This window comes from Bemisia tabaci, chromosome 6, assembly GCF_918797505.1.
Source record: "Bemisia tabaci chromosome 6, PGI_BMITA_v3".
In the NCBI taxonomy this organism is placed as follows: domain Eukaryota; kingdom Metazoa; phylum Arthropoda; class Insecta; order Hemiptera; family Aleyrodidae; genus Bemisia; species Bemisia tabaci.
In genome coordinates, this window is record NC_092798.1 from 29746111 (window position 1) to 29768868 (window position 22758).

A 22758-nucleotide genomic window follows, 5' to 3' on the forward strand; every position below is an offset into this window, starting at 1 on the left:
CATAAGGACCTCTTTGACATCGTAACAAGGACATATACTAAGGTTCAAGTAATGATCAGTGTCTCCTCAGCAATGAGTCGGAAGGTCTCGAAAAAATTATTGATCAGAGATGGGCATATTTATTTTCAGAGAAGTTGGGCCGATTTGATGTCATACTCCTTTAAAGCGATGGATCAAATAAACGTGTTCAGGTCATCATACCTTATAGGTATTTAATTTTTTTTTGTTTTTTTGTTTTTTGTTTTTTTGTGATAAACGTTGGGGTGTTTGGTATATTGCATGGGCATGAAAGAGAAAATTGGGCCGTTTTGATATCATTTCCTTTTAAATGATGAATCCAAACGGTACTGCCATCATTTTTTTTGGGTGCCTATTTTTTTTTTTTTTTTTTTTGTAATTAGTGACATTTTTTGGATTGGGCCGAAATTTTGTACAAAAATCATATTTTTGTTTTTTTGGATACTTTTACAGAAATAATACCATACAATTCGTTTAAAAATTCAAACCTAAAACGACGCGGTTTCGGAAAGAGTACCTCTCAACACTAGCGGTATGTATGAGACATATTCTGAAAGTAGCTCCTCTAAATAACTCAAAAGTGCGTCTGCCAGATCGTGCTGACGCTCGGATCTCGCACACCAGAAAGGTCCTAATAATGTAATATCTTTCTTCGTCCATGGTGTGGTGTGAGTCCCGACTCCCGAGTGCCGACAGGGACGAGTTCTATGAATATAAAAAGTATAGAACGTCTCCGTTTGGCGTATTTTAAGACGCCGCGCGTATTATATGACGTCCTGCGTTCCATTGCGCGTCTTACGTCTAATTGCGTATTATATCGAGATAAAAGGCGGAGAAACTCGTATGTCTTAGAATTTTTTTTTTTTTTTTTTTTTTTTTTTTTTTTTTTTTTAATCTTCGACTTTAACAATTACTCACTGATCGTGTGAAGTAATAAGTGAATTCTCAACGCTGGATGAAGTGAAATAATGAAAGGCAGGTCGTGCGCCATGCGCGCTGCGGACGGCGGACGGCGGCTCATGAAACTCTCCCCTGTGCTCTGTCGCTCAACGGATGTAGGGTGCGTCATTTTGAATTTCCCGCGCAAATTTTAAACGAAATGAGCGGCAGCCAATGAACGTGAGGTTTGGTGTTGTGTTTTGTTTGTGAGATTTTGAGGTTAGGGAGAGCAGAACCGGCTTGACTTGATTTTTTCCCCAGTAATTTATCACACTATTGTATTTCTTATTATACAGTTTATCCAAAAGACCTATCGCTATTATTTGAGTATATCGTTATTGATATATCGTTCATCTTAGTGCAAAAATGAGCCATTCCAATCAGAGTTATACCAATGTGGGCACGCTCTACATGAGCCATGTAAGTCTTTACTCTTTACAGATCATCAATACTCATATTTTAAACATACCCTTTATGATAATTTAATTCTATTCTCACATTAGTTTGATTAGCATCTCTAACGTATTTAGAACGTACACATTCCCACCAAGGTTCAGCAGCAGTGAGTGCCATTGGCAGAAGACACTGATTTTGTCTCCGGTGCTTTAAAAATTCAGTCAAGATTTCACTCGCATTGATGTGTGCACATCTTCTGCCAAATTCTATCTGTCTCCTGCAGTTATTTATTGGATAAACTTTGGGCAGACGCCTTGCCAAAAGACCTAATAGATATTTGTGATCATGATAAGTAGAGTGGACGCATCATATGTTGAGACAAATGTCAATCTCTGGTTACCGCTGAATCAGCACCACTCCACAGGTTAATACATGCAGTCAGATGGCACTACTGATGAGTGGTTACTTGAACAATACTTGACTTGTGTCTCAACATACGATGTGTCCGCTCTATTGTCCGATCCTATCATCAACTGACACTTTCCACTCCAGCCTAGGGTCTATTACTTAGACGCCACAAGAAAATGTAACTTTGAAATGTTTCCTCTGGAAGAAGCTAGAGAAAAGAAAATGTGCAATTTTCAATTCTACTGCTCTTGTTTACTGGCAAAGACATGATGTTACAATACTGATTTCATTCGGGAAAGGTTTTAGGGGTAAAAAATATGATTCATTTCTAATGAGACTAAATGTTGGCAGGGTGAAGCTATGCTCACCATTGGTCGAAGGTAGAGGTGTCGTCGGGTAAGTTAACATTTGTTTACTTTTGATTTGCAGGCACTGACGACAAAATTACGCCCCTGCACCAAGTGTTGTTTGCTACTATCCACCTTGAAAACATCTATCTCATGATTGTATTGTTAATAATCTGTTATGATCCGCAACCTTTATGTGGTTGTGATCTCTGTGTGGCTAAAATTTAAGGAGTTACAATGTTTGAAAGTATTTAAAAACTTATCCAAACTTTAGTTTGATACCTCGCTTTTGCGAGAGTCTTATGTTTTCATCTGGATAGTGGTTACTCAAAAACGCCTGCAAACCAAAAGTAAACAAACGTCAGCTTATCTGATAATACCTCTATTGTGGCGAAAGCAGAACCACTTCAAAATTTAAGAACAGGGGAATTGATTAAGCGGCTCTAACTTATATTGTTGGTCAGAGTCTTTAAATAAATGAGTAAACATTATTTAAATAGCGCAATGATTTATTAACTTCTTAAAGATCACGAGCTAAGACATTCTCACAGAAAGGATATCAAAAATATAACCCAAAAAATTTAGACCAAGAGAAGGAGGGAAAAGGTAGGCAACCAATCACAGGGTTGTATTGCTAGCATGACAGGGCTGCAGCAAAAGAAAACTAAAATTTTGACATAAGAGCAACTTGCTGGATAAAGACTAATGTTTGGCATCATAATCAACATATATTTTATCAAAAAACTTGCCATTTTTGTTTATTAATTGAGTTGTTGTTGTTGTTGTTGTTGTTGTTTTTTTTTTTTTTTTTTTCTTAAAAATTTCCAACTGAAACTACTCATAATTTTAAGTCCAAGGATAAGTATTTCACAAGACATTTTTACAAAATTTTCATGTTTATTTCTCGCAGCTGGACCCATACATGGATGACCAGTTTCTTTTCCGAGCGTTCTCCTATTTCAGTGAAGTACCCAAATATATCAAGGTGGTGAACAAATATGGAGATGGTAGTGGATACTGTTTCATCAATTTCCCAACAGAGAAGTCTGCTCTAGCTTGCATGCACAAATGCAATGGAAAAATTATTCCTAGTTCCAGTCCGGTAAGAAACTGATGTCTCTTTGATTTGTAAATGTCTGCACAAATCAAATCCTTATTAATATTCATGTATAGTCTTCACCAAATAAGTTTACGCACTTTTAGACTGCAACAGAAAATCCGCCATCTTGATTCTTGCTTTTACTTTTCATGCTAAAATGATGTCGGAGGATCTTCCGTGGCAGTCCAGAAGTGCATAAACTTATTTTGCGGGGACTCTCATCAGGAGAGATAATTCTTCTATTCATTAAAGTTTGAAGAAAGATACTAGTAGAGCACTTGTAGCTGTTCAAAAATGAAGTGTAGAAAAAATACCATATGAACAATGAATACCTGTAACTACCCGAAAAATTTTCATTTTCACCTTGAAGTTTCATTGCAATTTTTTACAGATTGGTTTGAATGAAAGCAAAAAAAATCTGCAAAAAACAAAAGTTTATTATCTTCTTTGCTGCAAATCTTAATCAGTCAAAAAAAAAAAATTTCAATGACACCTTTCTAAACAGCCTGTACTTCTTAGTAGGACTTATTCCCAATATGACTTTAGTGACTTAAGTATAGTATGGCCATAAATAAAAAATTAATATTCATTGTGGATTTCTTTTCATGTATATTTTCCTCCCAGCCAGCAAGGTTTCGACTCTCATACTCAAATGCACGGCCCTCCCCCGCTGAGAAGGATCTCTCTGTTTGGGTTGGTGACTTGTCTACAGATGTTGATGATTACCAACTGTTCAAAGCCTTCTCTGCTAAGTACCATTCACTTCGCCTGGCAAAAGGTAATTTAATATTTTTTTTTTGTTTTCTCTCCCTTCATAGGTAAGTGATAGAGCATTGGTCAGGAAATATTTTTGCTCTGAATGTGATAAAATTGGAAGGATACTTAAAAAAGAATCCAGGTTTGGAAGAAAATAGTATTAAGGTTCACTGAATAAAAAATGTATATCCTCTTTTTCCCCCTATGGCCTATGGGGCACTTCTCCCTCATCATTTAATCATTTTGTATACAGGCAGAGTGTGGTAGTTTTTTTATTTTGTATTCTTTTTACCTGAAAAGAAAGTCATTTTGTGGAAGGAGGGTTGAAAAATTCCACCTTTGTAGAATTATAAGAGATGTCTCTATAAATAGAGAGGTCTCTCCTGTTGAAAGAGTTATGCGATGAAGCAAAAGTTATGAACTCCTATTCCTGTGAAAATGGTTCAGAATGTTGAATAATTTCAATGATTAGATGTTATGATTAGATAGATGATTAGATGCTCCTATGGTTAGATGTTTTTCTTATTTTTGCTCCTTTTTGTTCTCCAGTTGTTGTCGATAATAGTGGTCACAGCAAAGGATATGGTTTTCTAAAATTTGGAAGTGAAGAAGAAATGAAACACTGTCTCCAAAACATGAATGGCTACACTGGCCTCGGCTCCAAAGCTGTCAAAGTGAGTTCGGCTGTGCCCAAAGGTAGTCGAGGATCAAGGTATAGTAATTATGTGTGCACTTCATCTAAACTTAGCGTTGAATACTGGCTCTCCTCAAATTTTTCTTTAATCACATCAATTGGTTAAGAAATGATTTAGCTTGATGGTTATCAGATACCAGAATTTGATTAAGTGTCTTTAGTTTTTTTTGCCCAAGACAAGCCATGGTGAGGCAAAATCTTTTACCATTCCTGTTGAAAATAAGGTATATTTAGTATACATAAGTAGGCCCCCTTCACTCCATGTCAAGACATGTAAAGTACTTCTTATTCATTCATCACCGTCAAAAAACGCCCAATTTTTCATTGGCTTAATTTATTTTTGGAAACGTTACCAGATTCTAGCTGGAGAGACTTATTTAAAATCTGTTTTCAAAAAGCCAATTTCATCTTCTTTAACAATTTGAGAGATATTGATGACCAAAGTGCAAAACCGTGCATTTCTATGGAGATGTTTCAAACCCCCTCCCCCTTTATTCTGAAGAGGAACAAGCATCTTTTATAGATTGAAATTAATGCAGAACATCCTGCCAACGAAGACAAAAAATCAAGAAAGTTTTCAAGAAAATGCGTTGACTAGTTTTCCACAGTTAAGATAAAGTACAGCAGGAAGTCTAAAATGTGGCAAACTTATACATGGTTTCGCTTTTTGGGCATCAATATTTGGTATTTGAAGAGTAGCAGTGGTTTTTTAAGTTCACTCCACCAACCAAGGTGGACGAGAAGACTGCCTTATACGTTATCATGAATCATGTTTAAAAACTAAGAGCTAGCTTATAATAATTTTAAATCCGAATTTGATTGGAAAAATAAAAATCCTATCTTTTTTTAGTCACAATTATCGAAGAATACTGAACAGTCTTGATATTAGTAGGTCGCAGAAAAATTTTGCATCTCAAATGAAGAGTCGAGGCAAATCACAGTGTTCAGAGCTGTTCTAACAGATCCTGAAGAGAAAATAAATTTCAGGATTTGTCCTGACACTTTGCAGGCTAGCCTGGTAAATTGCAATTTGCACATGCAATCACATAAGACAATTGGTAAAAGAGGCTTACCATGTCTAGTTTCATTAGATATTAAGAACGCTTTTAATTGTATTAGTTGGATAGATTTTATTACTACTCTCTATAAGAGAAATGTCCCCCTTATCTGATCAATATTCTGAAATCCTATCTTACAAACAGATTTTTAGTTTTCCCCGACTTTAAGATAAAATTAAACTCGGGCGGAGCACAGGGCAGTATTTTGGGACCTCTTATATTTTTAAGTATCTTTGATGATATCGTAAGACCTAGATTGAATAATAGAACTGATAAAAACGTATAGGCAGATGATACTCTTTTGGCATGTGAGACTGAGGATAAGACAGCTCTCCTAAAAGAGACAGAAATTACCTCAAAAAGACTGAAAAAAAAATTAAATAAGAAAAAATTAAGTATGGAAGAAAGCAAAACTGAAGCAATAATAATAGATGGCAAAAAAAACGATTTGAAAGCTAGGATTGAAATAGATGAAACTGTAATCGAAACTGTAGAGATCCTAAAATATTTAGGCTTTTATATTATTAATCATCATATTAAGATTTATTTGAACCACTGTGGCCAAACTGCAATTTGTCTGGGTTACAAGATTTGTTCACAGCACATAAACACTGATTGTGAAACTACAGAAATATATATCTCTCTTTGCGGTGTAGTAGGCTTCCTGTCAAACTTTATTTTTGATGTGGAAAACTACAAAGAACGTCTTTTCTTGATTATTTAGGTGATTTTTCTTCGATAGGTAAAGAGTATTCTTTGAAAATTTCAAGTCATGAATGATGTTGGTTTACTCTCCTTTCAGAAAATAAAATAGGACCAAAGATTTTGAAACACTAATCAAGATAAACGTTTTTGCAGTTTCACTGTCGATTTATTGCCTCTGCTTTTGTCATGTGTGACAATATTTGCATTATTTATTCTTCCAGCACTCCCACTCCAGGGTCAAATTCTTCACACTCAAGGCATGAAATTACTCCACCAGATTATTGGAAGAATTATTTAGGATGGAGCAAAAAGTATTTCGATCCCATGTCCACTGCTTTGCACACAATCAGGATGAGTTCTGCTGTATTTGATAATCGTTCAAAGGGCTCACGGTACGATGATCTGGAACCAATCGGTAAGAATAAATTAATATAAATCCCATTGGAATATTTTGTTTTTTTCAGTGACAATAATGATTTGAGGACAGTATAAAATATACATCGTATGTTCACTTAATTTAGCTTAAGAATGGATTCAAACGAATCTGAGAGCAACTCTCTGTTTCGTAGTGAAATCATTTATGGTAGAGAATGACACAACTTAACTTGTGTGACAGACAAGTTTTCGATCAATCCTTGATAGCCTCAGTAGTATAATTATTTTAATTGCACCTATTTTGTTGGAGTGACAACATCCAACAGTCAAATTTTTCAGTTTGATTTCAGTTCGGTATTCAGCCCAAGAGTTGTAGGCACCTGAGGTAAAAAATAGTTTTTCTCTGTTAAAAAAGAAAAAAAAAAAACTAAATTATTATTTATGCTGAAAACTTTAAAAAATATATATATTATTTCGTTTAAAATACTAAAATCTTGAAATGTTTTCGAAGACGTAGGACTGATTTAACTAGAATTAGCCTAGATATATCGAACATTGCCTAATTTTCTCTGATTTTTTAATTTTCAATCAGAAAGCTAAGCAACACTGGAACCTGAAATTTTGTGAGTTAATGATTCATAATCTGGGTTAAATTCGCATTAAGTTTAAACGTGCTAAGTTGTTTAGTGCTCAGTTGAAAAAATAAAATATGAGATGAAATCAGGCAACGTGAAATGCAGTCTGGTCGATTCCAGTTAAATATATATATATGAAGTCGCTTTACAACGCACTCTGGCGTTCTACGACACCCAAACGCCACATATGCCTGTCTTCCCAGATGTTCTCGGGCAACTGACACCGCAACATCTCTTCGTCAACGCCCTGCCGCCAACCCTTTACGGGACGTCCTCGTCGCCTCTTCCCAGGTGGTACCCAATCCAAAACTTGTTTGGGCAACCTCTCCTCCGACATTCTTTGCACATGTCCATACCAGCATAACTGCCTGGACATGACGTCGTGCTTGATATCTTTCTCAACCTTCATCACCTGGCGAATTCTCTCATTACGGTCCCGGTTCCAGTTAAATAAATCCAAATATAATGCAAGTTTCAAATTATGGCTGACAAAATCAATTTTTCAATTTCCAGCAAAATTTAAGGAATTATTGTAAATGGCAAGCCCAATTTTTTAGAGCCATTCAGAACAAACACACGTCATTAACTTTTGCCAGGCACAAGGATGCAACAGGAAAGGTGGTGATAACGGTAGATACCATTTTAGGCCAACTCTTCGCGTCATCAGGCATTGAAGTCTGATTTTTAGACAAATTTTGTGCTGCTAATTTTTTTAACATTGAAGAATATTACTGATTTAAGATGATAGGTGGGTTGCACACAATAACATAACACTGGGTTGAGACTAAGGCATTTTATTAGAAAATGCAAATATTCAACAGTCGCAAATACATATCATGATCACAAGCAAGCAAGAGCAAGTATGGCGAATGCCTCGTTGATGGATGATGACCATCGGTGAGAGGCAATGGGTAGTGACGTCATGATGACATGACATCACTATCCAACAATTACTGCAAATTTTGTTTTCCTTTTTTTCTTCCTCATTGGATCACTTCAACAACTAATGTATCAATGTTCTTTGATTGCAGATCACACTCTAACTTTTGATACAAATCTATCCAACCTTGAATTGATCGAGCGTGACTACTGTTTTTGGGATGCACTGGAAGCATCAAAGTGGCTTCCAATGGAGAAAACAGAAGGCTAATTGTCGTAATAATTGCTGGTTTTTGAATTGTCAATAAGTTTCTTGCAATCTATCATGAAACTTACACGCATCGTATAGTCTTTTTCGAAAGTCCGATGTAAAGTTTTCTTGTGGGTAAGCTTTGCTAAGTCGAGAAAATGTTTACCATAAATAAGGCCTTTTGAATCAACTCAGGTATTTGCATTTTACAGACCACTGTAATGAAAATTCTCTTCCTGAGTCGGTAGTGTTAACATCAAATAAGTTAACGCACTTCAAGAGTGCGACTGAAGATCCGCCATCTTGATTCTTGCATTTACTTTTAACACTAAACTGAAGATAGCTGATCTTCTGCTGCTCTCTTAAAGTGTGAAAAATTATTTGGCATGGATTTGAGATATTCTGAGCCTAAGTATCCTGAAAAGAGAAATGAATCCCTCTTTTTGGAATTCAAAACTTAATATTTTAAGATAATAGTGTCATGAAGCAAGAAAAGGTATCACAGAGTGGAATGATCCAAATGTTAAAAGTAAATCATACTTTTACAGTCGCAAGAATCTAGTAAGACTGGAAATAATGATGTAAGGCGTAGAAAGAGAACTAAACTTCCGCAAATCATGAAGTTTCAAAGATACTCCAGATTTTGCGATCAAAATTCTGATTTTCCTTTCCCCTAAAAATTGAAGGATCCTCATCATGTCAGGATATTGGTGACTCAACTTGTAACAGCCTCCTGGCTGATCAGAGAGTAATGCAATTGGAAACTATGAATTTGGATTTCCATTTAAATGACCATAGAATGAAGAGTAGATACTCATGTAAAATAAGGACAGAAATTTTATCTATAACATCTTGGTTTTGTGCTTAACTTCCTCTTTACGAAAGTGTAAAAATAAACTGATCAAGGCATAGTTCTACATCACTTAATAGTTTCACCCTCCTGACAAAGGAGAACCTTTAATTCTTTGTGAGAGAATTTTAGAGCTTACCTACCAAATTTTCTGGTTGGAATGACTTTTTTGGTTTTAAAATAATATTTTATATGTAACTCAAAATCTTCACCACCTGTTGAACTGTAACCAGAGGTGATAGAAGCAGGGTTTATTTAATCCTATGGAAATGGACAAATGAATAAAAAAGTTTTTTCCTAATGATTTTGTTCTTACTAGCATTCCATGTTGGAGTTATTGATTCTGTAATCTTTTAACTCATTCCCTGTTACGGAAAATGATGATGAGTTTTGTGACCTTCAAGAGGGCTGTTCAAGGGATGTTCATAAATTATGCTGGAGTCAAACAACTTTGCTATGTGTATCGTTCCTCTGTTTTATTTTTGATGCAGCCAAGAGATGTAGTATGTAGATTTACTTACATCCTTGTATTGTGACAAAATAACTGCACAGTCTTAGCGATGTTGACTTGGATACATATTGTTGGGTCATGAAGGTCATCATACCTACATGGTTTCAAAGTTACCATTTGTCATTCTTCCAATTTTTTTCACTGTGCATTTAACATTCTTTCTTCTTATCAGTGATGATTCGTTTCTATCTCTTGACAATTTTACTCTCCGTTGGATAAGGAAACAAAAATCTATTAAATACAATTTTTAAAATCTAATTGGACGGATTCAGCTGGAATCAAGCTCACCACATTTCATGTTGCGTATTTTTTTTTTCATGTTATATTTTTTTAACAGAGAACTAACCTAATTAAGGCCGTCCAACTTCCTGTGAATTTACCTTAAATTATGAGATAAACTCACAAATTTCAAATTCCAGTCTCGGTAAGTTTTTAAAAAGAAATGTACCAGAAAATTAGGCGATGTCTGTTTGGCTCAACTCCGTCAAAACTGTCAAATTTTTTTATTGAAGTTCGTGAGCTATACCTCGTAGCTTTTGCGTTTGCATATTTTTCTGGGCACAAGATTAGCAAAATAAATATTTTTTAAAAATCCAGATTCAAAATTCTTAATATGTACACATAGTGCTCATGTATTTTTTTTTTTTTTTTTTTTTAAATTTCTTCTTATTGGTGTCTAATTCCATCATTGATTGAAAATTAGGATCTTAGTAATTAGAAAAACAAAAATTAACACCAAGATTTTTGAATACCTCAGCAGTTTGCAATTTTTACCCACCATCTCTTCTTGATTAAGAATAATACATTTTTGCTTTTATTTCCATGGAGACAGATCCATCATCCTCCTGACAAGGTTACCCTCATATTTTTCCAAATTTTATTCAGTATTTTCGTGGAAAACTTTTCGATCTGAAATTGTTCTAAATTCTTGTCCTCAGATTTTAAAAAAATAATGATTAATGTCCTTGGCGCAATTATGTCGGTTTTTTTGTTGTCCCCCTTGTCCAACCAAAATTGTTAATCGTTATGCATTTCAACCACCCATTCCCACCTACACTCTCAAACAGGTACAAGAAAATGGCTTCGAAAAATACAAATTTGTTTTCCTCACTGATAATCTCATAGCCCCATCTCACTATTTGAAAGAAGCAGAATATGGCTTCATCAACACTAGCCGTGGCAACAATATTGCATACCTCCTGTGGAGACACAAAAGGAACCCTCGGCTCACCATCTTGTTTTCCCATGTCAATGGAGCTGATATCGGTCAGTGTGCAACTTTCTACCTAGATCTATGCCAAAAACTAAACTGCAATGCAGTGGTTTATGACTATTCTGGGTATGGAGCCAGCTCGGGAACTCCGAAAGAGAAGAATTTGTACGCCGACATTGAGGCCGTTTATCGAACTCTCACCAATGAATACGGTATTTGCCCGAGAGACCTCATTCTGTATGGTCAGAGTATTGGATCCGTCCCAACAATCCATTTAGCTGCAAAACAACTGGTGGCTGGAGTTATCATTCATTCTGGATTTTTATCAGCCATTCGAGTTTTGTATCCTGAATGTAACCAAACAGGTTGCTGCGATGCTTTCCCAAAGTAAGTGATGCCATAAGTTGATCTTATACTACCTACTATAGATCTGACTTTATTATTTTGTAACTCCACCTAGAAAAATGGGCAGGCTCCGAGCTAGACCCTTCTCTCATAACCCTGTAAATTATTTGACCTTAAGCTGTTAAAAGTTTAAAAAATAAACCATCATTTCCTAATGAGAAAGCAGTAAGGTCCCCTCCATCCCTACCACCTATGCAAATTATGATTTTGAGGAATCCATTTGAATTTCCCGCGCTCATGTCAACGTTGCCGTCATTCTCGTTTTAATTTTATATCTGTTGATCACTGTCGGTGCAGGGCAGCATGCAGGGCAGCAGGGCAGGGGATGAGAATGCTTTGCAAAGAATCGTCCTTCACTAGCAAAATTTTGTGAATGAAGATGAAAATTTCTCATTTCCATTTAAAGTTTACTTCGAGAGTGTCAAATGTTGAAATCTCCAATTATTGAGCACGTACGTTTTGGCAACAAGAAAGGGCAGTCCGTTTTGATTAGCTGCTGAAGTGCTTCGTCACGAGGAATTTTGGATGATTACGTGTTGGCAAAGTTTGTTTTTCTTACTGAAGAAAAGCATCTCATTTTGCCTATTATTCGCTATGTAGTCACAGATTTCAATTTTCCGGCCTTTTATTTTCATCCATCTTCAAAGTGTTTTACCCTCTACTTAAAGTTAAATTATTATGCTCCTTCTCTTTAACTCCGAACAGTGTCTTTTTATCATTCCGGATTCCGTGAATTGTCAAAAATTAGATTTGATTCAATGTTGTTTTTGAAGATGTCTGCCAGTTGCGGTAGGGCCCTATGAGGCCAGATCCTTTTTTTTTTCAATTCGATTTAGTTTCAAGTATTCACCTCTTTAATGAAATGTAAAAGTGCTCTCCACTGCCTGGCGCTCATGTTCTCCTAGTTTTGGCCGAGCTCCACCTTCTACTAGTCTTTCTCAGCTGAAGCCTGTTTTGTTTTGAAGCATAGTTACAACTGTGTTACAACTTGATCCTCATCATGACAATGAGCAGATCAACCCTTAGTGATCTTTGTTGTCTATTTTGCTGGCCTCCGTGTCCATCGAAGATTGCAGCCAAAATAGCATTCCTGCCTCCTGAACCAACATATTCCTTCCAGTCGGATGAATCTGGAGCGAAGTTCCAAATAGTGTTTTCCGAGAAAGCAGAATGGCAGTACACAGAAAGGGACAAAGATAAAATCGAGTGTTTCTATGCTAGAACTCAACGGGGCAATAAAGTAGCATGTTTATTCGTTCGGTGTAGTTCAAGTGCTCGTTTTACACTACTTTATTCCCACGGTAATGCAACAGATCTAGGTCAAATGGTTAGTTTTTATCTCGGACTTGGCACGAGACTTAATTGTAATATATTTAGCTATGATTATTCTGGTTACGGTTGTAGTACGGGTAAACCGTCAGAGAAAAACCTATATTCAGATATAGATGCGGCTTGGCAAGCTCTGCGAACACGGTACGGAATTAGTCCTGAAAACATAATTCTCTATGGTCAGAGTATTGGAACCGTACCAACTGTTGATCTTGCAACCCGGTATGAAGTTGGAGCAGTTATTCTTCATTCACCACTCATGTCTGGATTGAGACTGATCTTCCCCAAAACCTCTAGGACATGGTTTTTTGATGTCTTCCCTAGGTGATTATACATTAATTAATTTAATACATCCTATGATCATTCTCCAGGGTTCTTCGAAAATCTTCCTCTTTGTTGTGCAACTAGAAATTTTTCATGAGTCCATCCGCATTTGCTCCCTTCTTTATGCCTTCAAGCCCTATTATCATAATACTGAAATTCAGTGTAGCTATCTGTAGTTGATGAGCATCACAAAGTTTCACTGCATTTGTCCAAGTTTTACACATTCTGAATCTTGCCAGAATCATGTCTAGGTATATTCAAATCTCAAGGTATGAAAATGAATAGCAGATAATTGGCTATAGAACTTGGCACAACATCCTTAACTTTGTGCATTTCAGTGAATATGAAGTTGCTTGCTCCTAAGTATATCATTCAAAATTCAGAGTGGTTTCTGTTAAACTGAACACGAATAACCTTCAAAAAGTGATGATTGAAATTGATCAAGATTTTCGTGGAAAATAAATGATCCAATTAAAAAAATACTGATTTAAGAGTTTTTTAAAGTCCTTGCATGTTTATTTATTTATGTATCTACCTTCGAATGTCATACTTAATCCTCTCCTTTCCATTTGATCATGGCCGCTCCTTTTAACTGGCAACCTTTTACCTGAACTTCTAGCTCTCGGCCCAAAAAATCATTTACTTTATGGAAAAAATCATTCCTCTGAAACCTTATATTACTTAAAGCCAGAAAATATTTCCAGCTCTAACTATAGCCAATAGCTTTCTACTGTAGTAGCTGGAAGTTTGTCTCAGATCCAATTAGATATTTGATTTTAGTCGATATTAGTTCGATATTTAGTGTATAGTATATATTTAGTGTAGTGTATATATTTAGTGTTTAGTGATATTCCTAGTGCATACAACTCCTCATAATAACAGTGTAATTGATCTATATAGTTAAGTGTCTATGAAAGAAGAAATGAGCAATTTTTTAGGCGTTTAATATAATTTGCTGGTATTTTTCATTGTTTCAGTATTGACAAAATACCAAAAGTCAACTCACCTGTACTAGTTATTCATGGAATGGATGATGATGTCATCGAATTCTCACATGGAATTGCTATTTATGAACGGTGTCCTAGAGCTGTGGAGCCTCTTTGGATAGAGGTAATTTTAAATTTGATGACTAATTTTTGTATCCTTGCATTTAGGAACTAGATGCAGGTTTTACAGGAATGTGTAGAGCTCAAAATAATCTCCTGTTTGCCCTATTTTACTCCTGTTGGAGATGCTACATTTTGCGAGGGGTGCAGAGTCTTCCAAGCTTTCATGTTTTGACGCACCAGTTTGCCAACTTTCCAAATTTTTTCCATCGGCTTTCCAAAAAATTTCCCTCTAATTTTGGAAGACAGGACCTTTTGAATGATGTCTCCTAAGATTTTCGACTTTTGACCCTGAAGAATTGTCTCTCCTCCCCTGTTTCAAAAGCTTTTCCATACTTTTATGCGCCCATACAGGCGCATGATTGAGCATTTTCTGCAGCCCTGCATTGCACAGAGTCCTAGTTGGTATGATAAAATGTCTCTATCTAGGTATGAAGACGTGAAATTTCTGTTCAGCTCATTATTTATTTAATAAAGATCAAGAAAATAGCCTACAACACAAAAGAAGGGAGCTGAGGGGTGAAATAGGTGGGCACTTCAGTCTATTGTATAAAGGTTGATCGGCCTCAGAAAGTCTTGGTCCTACTCCTTAGAATGTGCCTGTACACCTTTGTTTCAACCTATAAGCAATACTTGGAGCAAGTCACTAACTTTGCCCTCCAGCGGTCACTTTCGTGTTGTAGACTACCATTCTTCAGATTATGCCTCAAGCCCTCTAACATTGAAGTAAGTTTTTTCTTAATTATCAACCAAATATTTTTATGTCATAACAAGGAAAAACACCTGAAATGTGGCCCCAACTATACGTGACAAGATGGAAAATAAGGCTGGGTCGAAACTATTTTGCAGGAAAAGTATGACCAAAGAATTTCAATTAGTGTCAAAAATTTGAGCTCTCAGTATAGGAATAGTAGGGGTATAGGAATGTAGGGGAGAATGTTCAGCTCAGGTAGATGCATTGGAATACTAAGCTGGAGTCATACTGGGAGATATATTTAAGGTTTTGGACCTTTCTAGACCCTATCAGAACATCACCCTTGTCAGTGTCAGTTTACGGTAAAATCAATAATCTCCCTTTTTCCTCTCATCGATGTTATCTCATGATCTATTTTTTATTCTAGAAATGTCTTTCTAGTGCACTCTCTGGTTGACATGGTTTGGTATTTTTGACAACCCCCCCCCCCCCCTTGTAACGCTCTTGTGGCGTAGGTCCCTATCCTTTAACTTGGATAAACAAAATAGCATAAAAATCTGTTCGACCCACCCTCCCCCCTTCCCCCCAGAGCGTTACGTAAATTATGTAATTATGTCCCGTGTAATAGACCTGAGCCGGCTTTTCAATAGAAATAGACAAACTTTGGCATGCGATATTGATTCGGTCATTAAGAAAAGGTTTTGTTAAGTTTGAAAAATTTGTGCTTGGCTCATACTTACTTTTGATGAGGAATCACCTTAAGCCTTAAAAACAATTCCCTAGTAATAATACTTCAGAGAATTGCTGATTTTTTTAGTGTCCAAAATCTGCATTTACGTCTCAGAAAAAGATCACAAAAATTTGGAACTGGTTCACTTTGAAAATGTATCTCAACAACATATTCCTTCTTTTTATCATTGGTAGATTGTCATTCATCCTAAAACTTATGAAAAGTTGTGTTATATTATTTTTTCATCACACTATTTATTTTTTGTCTTTTTGTTTTAGGGTGCAGGCCACAATGATGTCGAATTATTCGCTCCTTATTTAGATAGACTAAAACAATTTGTGTCTTCTGAGTTGGAAAACTGACACATGCTTTGGCGTTTTAAATCTTGTGATGAAAATACTCCTATTTCTACTATAAGTACGGTCACTAATAACTCTGCCACAGAAAAACTCCTGTAATAAAAATGTGAAAGAAAGAACCGTTCATATTTTGTTAATAATCTGTCCTTTTTATCTATTTTATCTCTCTATTATGTTTTGTATATAAATTGAGGAGATTCGCACACAAAGCCATTGGCAAGCAGGCAATTTTGAATATTCACATTATCAAGCCATGCATCTGTATCTCTTTATGTATGTGTTCAAAAATTCATTATTTTGCAAGTACTTCTGAAAGGCGAATTTAACGTTAAAAGTTAGAAATCTGTTGACTGTACTAAAATCCTATCCCTAATTTTGTCATTATTTGTGTTTCTTGAATTTCTTAATGAAATATCAACCGATAGCAGTTTTAATTTCCTCCATTACTTAATGTGTACACATTTAAAAATAAAGTTTTCTGCCATTTATGTCGGGAACAATCATCAAAAGAGAAAAAAAACCGTACCTAATTTGAAAAAGGATTTAGTAAGGTCTCAGACTTATTTATATGGTGATATAGTCAGTAATGTCAAATGAATCCGCTAAAAGCAGGTTTTCACTCTACCGTTTTACCAGTCTTTATTCCTAGGCTACAGGATAAAAACAATAAATTATAATTTGGGAATTATGGAAACTGACATCTTGTAGAGAAGTTCATTTGATCTGTACATTTTTCCCTAAAATTTAAAATCCTGCGGAAGAAGGATGTTGCCAAAAGTTCCAAAGAGCTGAAAATGTATTGCTTTTTGCGCTTTTCCTTCAGTTATGAATAGTTACCCCATAGCTAATACTATAATAGAAATAAGAAGCTATTCTCTTGCTTTTTGCCATCTCCACGCTTTCTTTCAATTGCATGTGGCTTACTTGGGTACTATAGAAAAATCACTGAAGATCAAGTGATCAGATTATATTGAGATGTTCACTTTTATTCATTGCCATTTCAAGTGGGATCCATTTATATTTTTATTGGTTCATTCAATTATTTTTAATTTTTATGTGTTTTTAAACAAAATCTTAAACATTAGGGAAATGGGAAAAGAAAAAAGAAGTACGTGCAATATCCATGTTGGTTCAAGACAAGACGGCCTTATCTTAACCATGCAATATATCGCATTTGGATTAATTTCCTATTATCAACCTGTATTAACTGATGGAGCATAATCGCTAAGGAGGATATTTCCTTGAATTGGTGTTACCTAATCTGTAAAAGGACATCCATACTGAATATATGAAGGAAGGAGGTGAGGGATGTGGATTGTTAATGATAACTTTCAAACCATTTGTGTGATCCTTTCAAATACTCTTGCTCTCATATGGTTGAATAGTAATATTTGACAAATGTTTGTTGTGCAATAAATATGAATTGACCAAAAATGTGTAATTTTTGGTGAGCGAAGAACTTTCCAAGTTGATTACAAAGCAGATATTGCTTTGTTGTGTGGATTTCCTCAATTAATGAATCATTTTAATTGTAAGATTTTCATGGTACTTTTCTTTTTTTCTCTCTTTAGTATCAGGTTGTAAGAAACTATATTTATTTATGTAGTCAAGAAAAAAATGGAATAAGAACCCTGTATCATTATCATTACCACAAAAATTATCATAGTTTATTTTTTAATTGGTCTAAGTTTGTAAAGTGCAAAAAAGTATAGTAATATTATATGAAATTCTTTTTAATGCAACCAGAAGGTTGATTGCATGATGCTGTTGAACGAGATCAGTACATCAAGTCGCTAAAGTCTGAATAGCTGTAGTCAGGCATCTGAGAGCTAGTGTGTTCACAATTAAATGCTTGAAATATTCTGATCCTTTATTTTAAGCCTTTTTTACTTCCTCATTTTCTTGCAGTGAAGGAAAAAAAAATACCTTTTGCATTTAAAAGTTAACGCTAGTTTAATGCTTTTTGAAATGAAAGAACAAATAATTGCCCAGCTTTTTCACTAGAAAAAGTTGCTGCATGGAAAACTTTCGAACGAAATCTTAACGCACGAATCATTCAGGCGTTTTAGCGTTGTGTTTTAGGATTTTAAGATCATAAACGATTTATTTTTTTATCCTCATGCTCTTTTATGTTTCTTTTAGAGTGAAGCCATCAGTTTCACCCTGGGTTTTTAATGTTTGATCATATTTTAATTTTCTTTTCCTCAACTCTTCTTTTATTTTAAACATTGTTTTTTTAAATAAGGGGCCAATTTCATGAATTCAACTTAAAGCTGTATTGGGAAACATTGTTTCTGTTTGAACGATCCTCAGGGATACTGATGCCAATAGTGAAATGAAAATATTAACTGTACTTATCAATTAAATTCAAATGTTCGCCTTCTGTTCTTGGAATCTTGATTGAAAGAAGGTCGTTGTGCATCTTTTTGTAATGTATGAAAATTTGAAACTCCTAGCAAATTCTCCCAAGCCTCAGATTTGTAAGATTTCAGCCTTTAAAGTGTCTCTCACATTAGTCTAATGATTAGATCCCCAATTATACAGTCATTTGTGACACATTACATAGAAAAGGGCCCTTTAGTTTACATGGCATAGTTTTCAGGTGAATATAACAACAAGAAACAAGAAATACCAAAAGTTCTGCCGCTATAATTGCATGCCAAATGCTACCCAACACATTGATGGCCAAATGTGAAAAATGCGTATCGCAATTACAACTTTGAATAATCTCTGATTCTGTTTTATTTTTTTTTAAAAAATAATCTAATCAAAATGTTTCCTCGCAATATTGTTTGATATTTTTAAAATGAGTTTAAAAAAATTTGCATAAAATTAGTATAGACTGTTAGTTAGTTTTCCTGAAAAAAAAAGAAAAAAAAAAATAAACAAAAGAAGAGAAAAGACTTGTTTCAATTTAAGTTACGCATTTTTTTACTACAGCCATTGATATTATAGATCAAGGAAATTTGTTGATTTAAACATGAATCAGCCCCTCTATGCTTGAAAATTGTTAGAATAACTACTTTTTTTTAAAAAAGCTTCAATTTTAATTCTATTAAAATCACCATTTTTTTTGTCTAAAAATGTCGATTATCTAAAGCATGTTTAGATCTTTGTAATTAGTTTTAAACTGCTGAGTATTTCATCTTCCAATCAAAGCTATCAACATCTCACTTTCCTTCAGGGTTAACTCAAGGGCTCTTTTCCCACCAGGTGTCTCATTAATTGTTTGAAAATCCATATTAATTGTCAAATAAGAATTATTTCCAATTTTTTACAGTTTGTAAGCTTCATTTACAGATTATTATTCTCTGTTTTCCGGCCCAACAAAAGCAAATTCTAACTTGTTCTTTTTCTTAGATCTCATTTTTCTTGGTTTGTCGCACCACAATGTTACCTCTCTTTAAAATGAAACAGCTGACCTTCTATTCCCCTTCAAACATTAGTAGTATCATAAACCAAATTGTTGAATTATATTGATCTCTATTGGATTCTTATCGCTCCAGTATAGTCTTAGCTGGAATGCTCTACAATTTACCCATGAAAGAGATGATCATCAGCCTTTATCTTTACTATAAGTGCTGTTATATTGGTGAGTAATTATAATTGGTCCAAAGTCACCTCTATTATGACTGAAAATCTGAGATCAAAGTGAACGATGCCTTTTGTTGTGATTGATTTTAAAAATCATATCATACCCTCTTTTTCATTTTTCTTGTAAGCATAATAATTCAATTTTTCAATTTTGAATAAACCCTCTGTCTCGAAGCAAGTGTCATTTTTAATTTGTTCTCCTTTGATTTATTTTTTTTTTTTATACGTTTATCTGCATTTGTTATGACTTCGGATTTACCAAAAAATCTCGCAATGGTGCGAAGCTCCCCCCCCCCTTTTTTTTTCTCAAGATCTTCCTAAGAGGCTGTACGGGAAATGCATAACATTGAAAATTTGATTTCTTATCACCTCAACGTCGTAATCAACGAATTTTAAGCAGTGGATAGAGTGATCCATTGAACGCAGTCTGTCCATTTACTGAATATATATATTTTTTTAATGTCTATATATTTTATAAGAATAAGCCGATGAGCAGCCCGACATAATACAACAATGACAAAATAAAAACAATTGAGATGAAAGCTGTAAAAAGTTCACATAACACCATCTGGAATTTTCATGGCGGTATGGTACTGCGTTCAAAAGAAAGAGAATCTAAACGAAAATCAAAAAGTGCGTTCGGTGAAGCGCTTCTGTATGTAGATACTCTTTGCAGCTGAAACCGAAAATGACCTTAGATTATCTTATGATCAGCCAAATTTTTCGAAAATATCAGTAAGTGAGAAGAATCAGCAGCATAAAGTTTCAATAGTTTTTGACGTTTATATCTTTGTCATTTCCAATTATATGTTTTCGAAGGTAAGAAATGGTTTTTTTTCGGAATTTTCAAGTTTTTTGTAACATACTGGCGCTTCCTCCCCCCCCCCCCCCCCTCTTCAATCGCCACACAGAGCCGGATTAAGGGGGTGGCCACATGGGCCGCGGCCCATGCATTTTCAAATCCGCACACTTCAGCGCTCAAATTATTTCGAGATTAATGTTGACGCTGAGCGCTCCCACAGTTTTAAGTAAAGGGAAATCAAGTTCTCAACTGAGATTTTCCAAGTTTTCTCGTTACATGTAAGTACATTCAGTTTGCAACATCATCTTGCAAAGTTTCAGTGCCGTCGTGAGGGTGGAACGATAGGGGCAACGGAACCAGCCCCCCCCCCCCCCCCCCCCCCCCTGTAATATCAAAGACGCCATAATGAATTAAACCGGGGAGGGAAATAAGAATAAAGAGAAAAGGAAATGAGATAAAAAGGGACGAGGGAGAAAAAGAGGGGGAAAGAAAAAAATGGAGACAAATTTGAATAGGCATTTATTTAAAAAATATATATATGAGGGAAATAGTCATCTCCTAATATAGGAAAATAACCAATTGAAGCTCAACTTTTAACTCTAAGATGCCGTAGACGCACCTGGTAGGCCAAGTCCCAAGTTGAGTGTTTACTCGTATTCAAATACATTGATAGTGGTAGTTTTTGAGGTTGATACATCTTTGTCGTTTCCAATTATATGTTTTCGAAGGTAAGAAATGTTTTTTTTTTCGGAATTTTCACGTTTTTGGTAACATACTGGCGCTTCCCCCCCCCCCCCCCCCTCCTCAATCGCCACATGTAACTGTCTTAGAAGGGTAGTCGGGTCTATTTGACCTGGCTTGGGATTTCTAGAGGTAGTTGTCAAAAAAAATGAATAAATAAATAAATAAATAAAAAGGGACACAAATCTCGCCAAAATACCAATATTCAGACGTGCGCTCCTTAGGGTGCTCGAAAGACGTCTAGACATTTTTATTTTTTTTTTCAAAATTATTACCAATTTGGACACCATACAAATTATTTTACCGAAGCAAACTTACCCTCAAATTTTCCGAAATTCTTAAAAATAAGAGACCCCACTCAACGCACATTGATGACAGCTCAAAGATAATAGTGTTCGTGTTCGATGGAGCACCACTATAGGTGAGATGAACGAAACCATCGCAGTGTGGAAATAGAGCAAGGGAAAGGATGCGCGTTGACGAAGGCGCAGAGATACAACTATTCGTGCTTGATGGATGTCCGTGTTGCATCTACACAATTGAAGGCGCGAGGGCGCCCAGCGTGAACTCGCAATGTTACGCGCTCTAATGCTGATAGTGAAGTGTTACTTGGATACGGGAGATAAGTTTAGAAACCATGCTGCATTACGCCTCTTTAATCTTCGGCTGTGTTGACACTCAATTTCCTTTTTTTCTCTTTTTTTCTTCAATTCAATGTCTGATTCCTTTTTTAGGACGTATTCGTGAATCTGTACTGAAAGCTCGTTTTTAGCTCCATTCCATACGCATATAGTGAAATATGATGTAGGATTAAGAAAATAATGCAAGTAACCAGCTTAAGAACAGTTCCGAGGATCATTTTCATTATATTCATTTGCTTAACGCATAATTTGCAGGGTTGCAACTTTTCATGAAAAATAAAATCTTGAAATTTCACTTGCAATATACATGAAATTTCAGAAATGTTATTGAAAAATACTAGTTCCTTATCATGGTTCGTAAAAAGTAAAAATTGTGACCTTCTTCAATTTGTATATTTGTGTGTTTGAGTGCGAGTTCCATACTCTAGCCCCTCAAAAATATGAAATATTTCACAGCCTCGTGAAAGTTCATGAAATATTTCACGGAAATTTCCAATCTTTCATATTTTTTATTTCACGCTTGCAACCCTAACATTTTTGTCATTACAACGATCTCCTTGTCCGAATAAATTTTTTGATGAGTTAATATAATTAAATTATCACATACCAACGGTGATTCTACTAGACCACGTATCTCGGTTTGCGACGTTGTAGACTTCCTGACATACTTCATTTTTTTAATGGAAAACTACTTAACACCAATTTTTGAAAACTTCCATGATTTTTCTTCTCCTCTGAAGAAAACTCTGTGAAAACTTAAGGGAACGATACTAATTTGGACCGCATTAAACAGAAAGGAACCAAGCAACATCAGCCATTGCCCAATTTAATTTTTTACATGAAAACGTTGGTATGGCCGGATTTACCTATTTGCCGCCCATGGGCCGCCTGATTTTGCCG

At 35.4% G+C, this 22758-nt stretch overlaps 2 protein-coding genes across 4 annotated transcripts; both read left to right on the forward strand.

Moving 5' to 3' along the window:
* Window positions 1–62: 62 nt before the first annotated feature.
* LOC109034457 (tRNA selenocysteine 1-associated protein 1-like) lies at window positions 63–9710 on the forward strand. Of its 2 annotated transcripts, none has more exons than XM_019047624.2 (6): window positions 63–208; window positions 3019–3210; window positions 3832–3985; window positions 4513–4675; window positions 6642–6835; window positions 8462–9710. In XM_019047624.2, the coding sequence occupies exons 2-6, from the start codon at window positions 3031–3033 to the stop codon at window positions 8578–8580; spliced, it is 810 nt and encodes a 269-aa protein (XP_018903169.2). In that variant the 5' UTR covers window positions 63–208; window positions 3019–3030; the 3' UTR covers window positions 8581–9710. The 2 variants fall into 2 exon arrangements, with proteins under 2 accessions (XP_018903169.2, XP_018903168.2); XM_019047623.2 differs by lacking the exon at window positions 63–208 and adding an exon at window positions 1141–1377.
* Window positions 9711–10736: 1026 nt separating this feature from the next.
* LOC109034447 (alpha/beta hydrolase domain-containing protein 17B) lies at window positions 10737–19852 on the forward strand. Of its 2 annotated transcripts, none has more exons than XM_019047601.2 (3): window positions 10737–11520; window positions 14169–14301; window positions 16000–19852. In XM_019047601.2, exons 1-3 carry the CDS (start codon window positions 10880–10882, stop codon window positions 16081–16083), a joined length of 858 nt encoding a protein of 285 aa, XP_018903146.2. In that variant the 5' UTR covers window positions 10737–10879; the 3' UTR covers window positions 16084–19852. The 2 variants fall into 2 exon arrangements, with proteins under 2 accessions (XP_018903146.2, XP_018903145.1); XM_019047600.2 differs by lacking the exon at window positions 10737–11520 and adding an exon at window positions 12068–13191.
* Window positions 19853–22758: the final 2906 nt, after the last annotated feature.

Coding starts and splice junctions, on each gene's coding strand:
- LOC109034457 (XM_019047623.2), top strand. CDS start 1,324: ATGAGCCATTCCAATCAGAGTTATACCAATGTGGGCACGCTCTACATG. Junction 3,211..3,831: donor TTATTCCTAGTTCCAGTCCG/GTAAGAAACTGA, acceptor TTTTCCTCCCAG/CCAGCAAGGTTTCGACTCTC. Junction 3,986..4,512: donor TTCACTTCGCCTGGCAAAAG/GTAATTTAATAT, acceptor TTTGTTCTCCAG/TTGTTGTCGATAATAGTGGT.
- LOC109034447 (XM_019047600.2), top strand. CDS start 12,539: ATGACAATGAGCAGATCAACCCTTAGTGATCTTTGTTGTCTATTTTGC. Junction 13,192..14,168: donor TTTTTTGATGTCTTCCCTAG/GTGATTATACAT, acceptor TCATTGTTTCAG/TATTGACAAAATACCAAAAG. Junction 14,302..15,999: donor TGGAGCCTCTTTGGATAGAG/GTAATTTTAAAT, acceptor TTTTTGTTTTAG/GGTGCAGGCCACAATGATGT.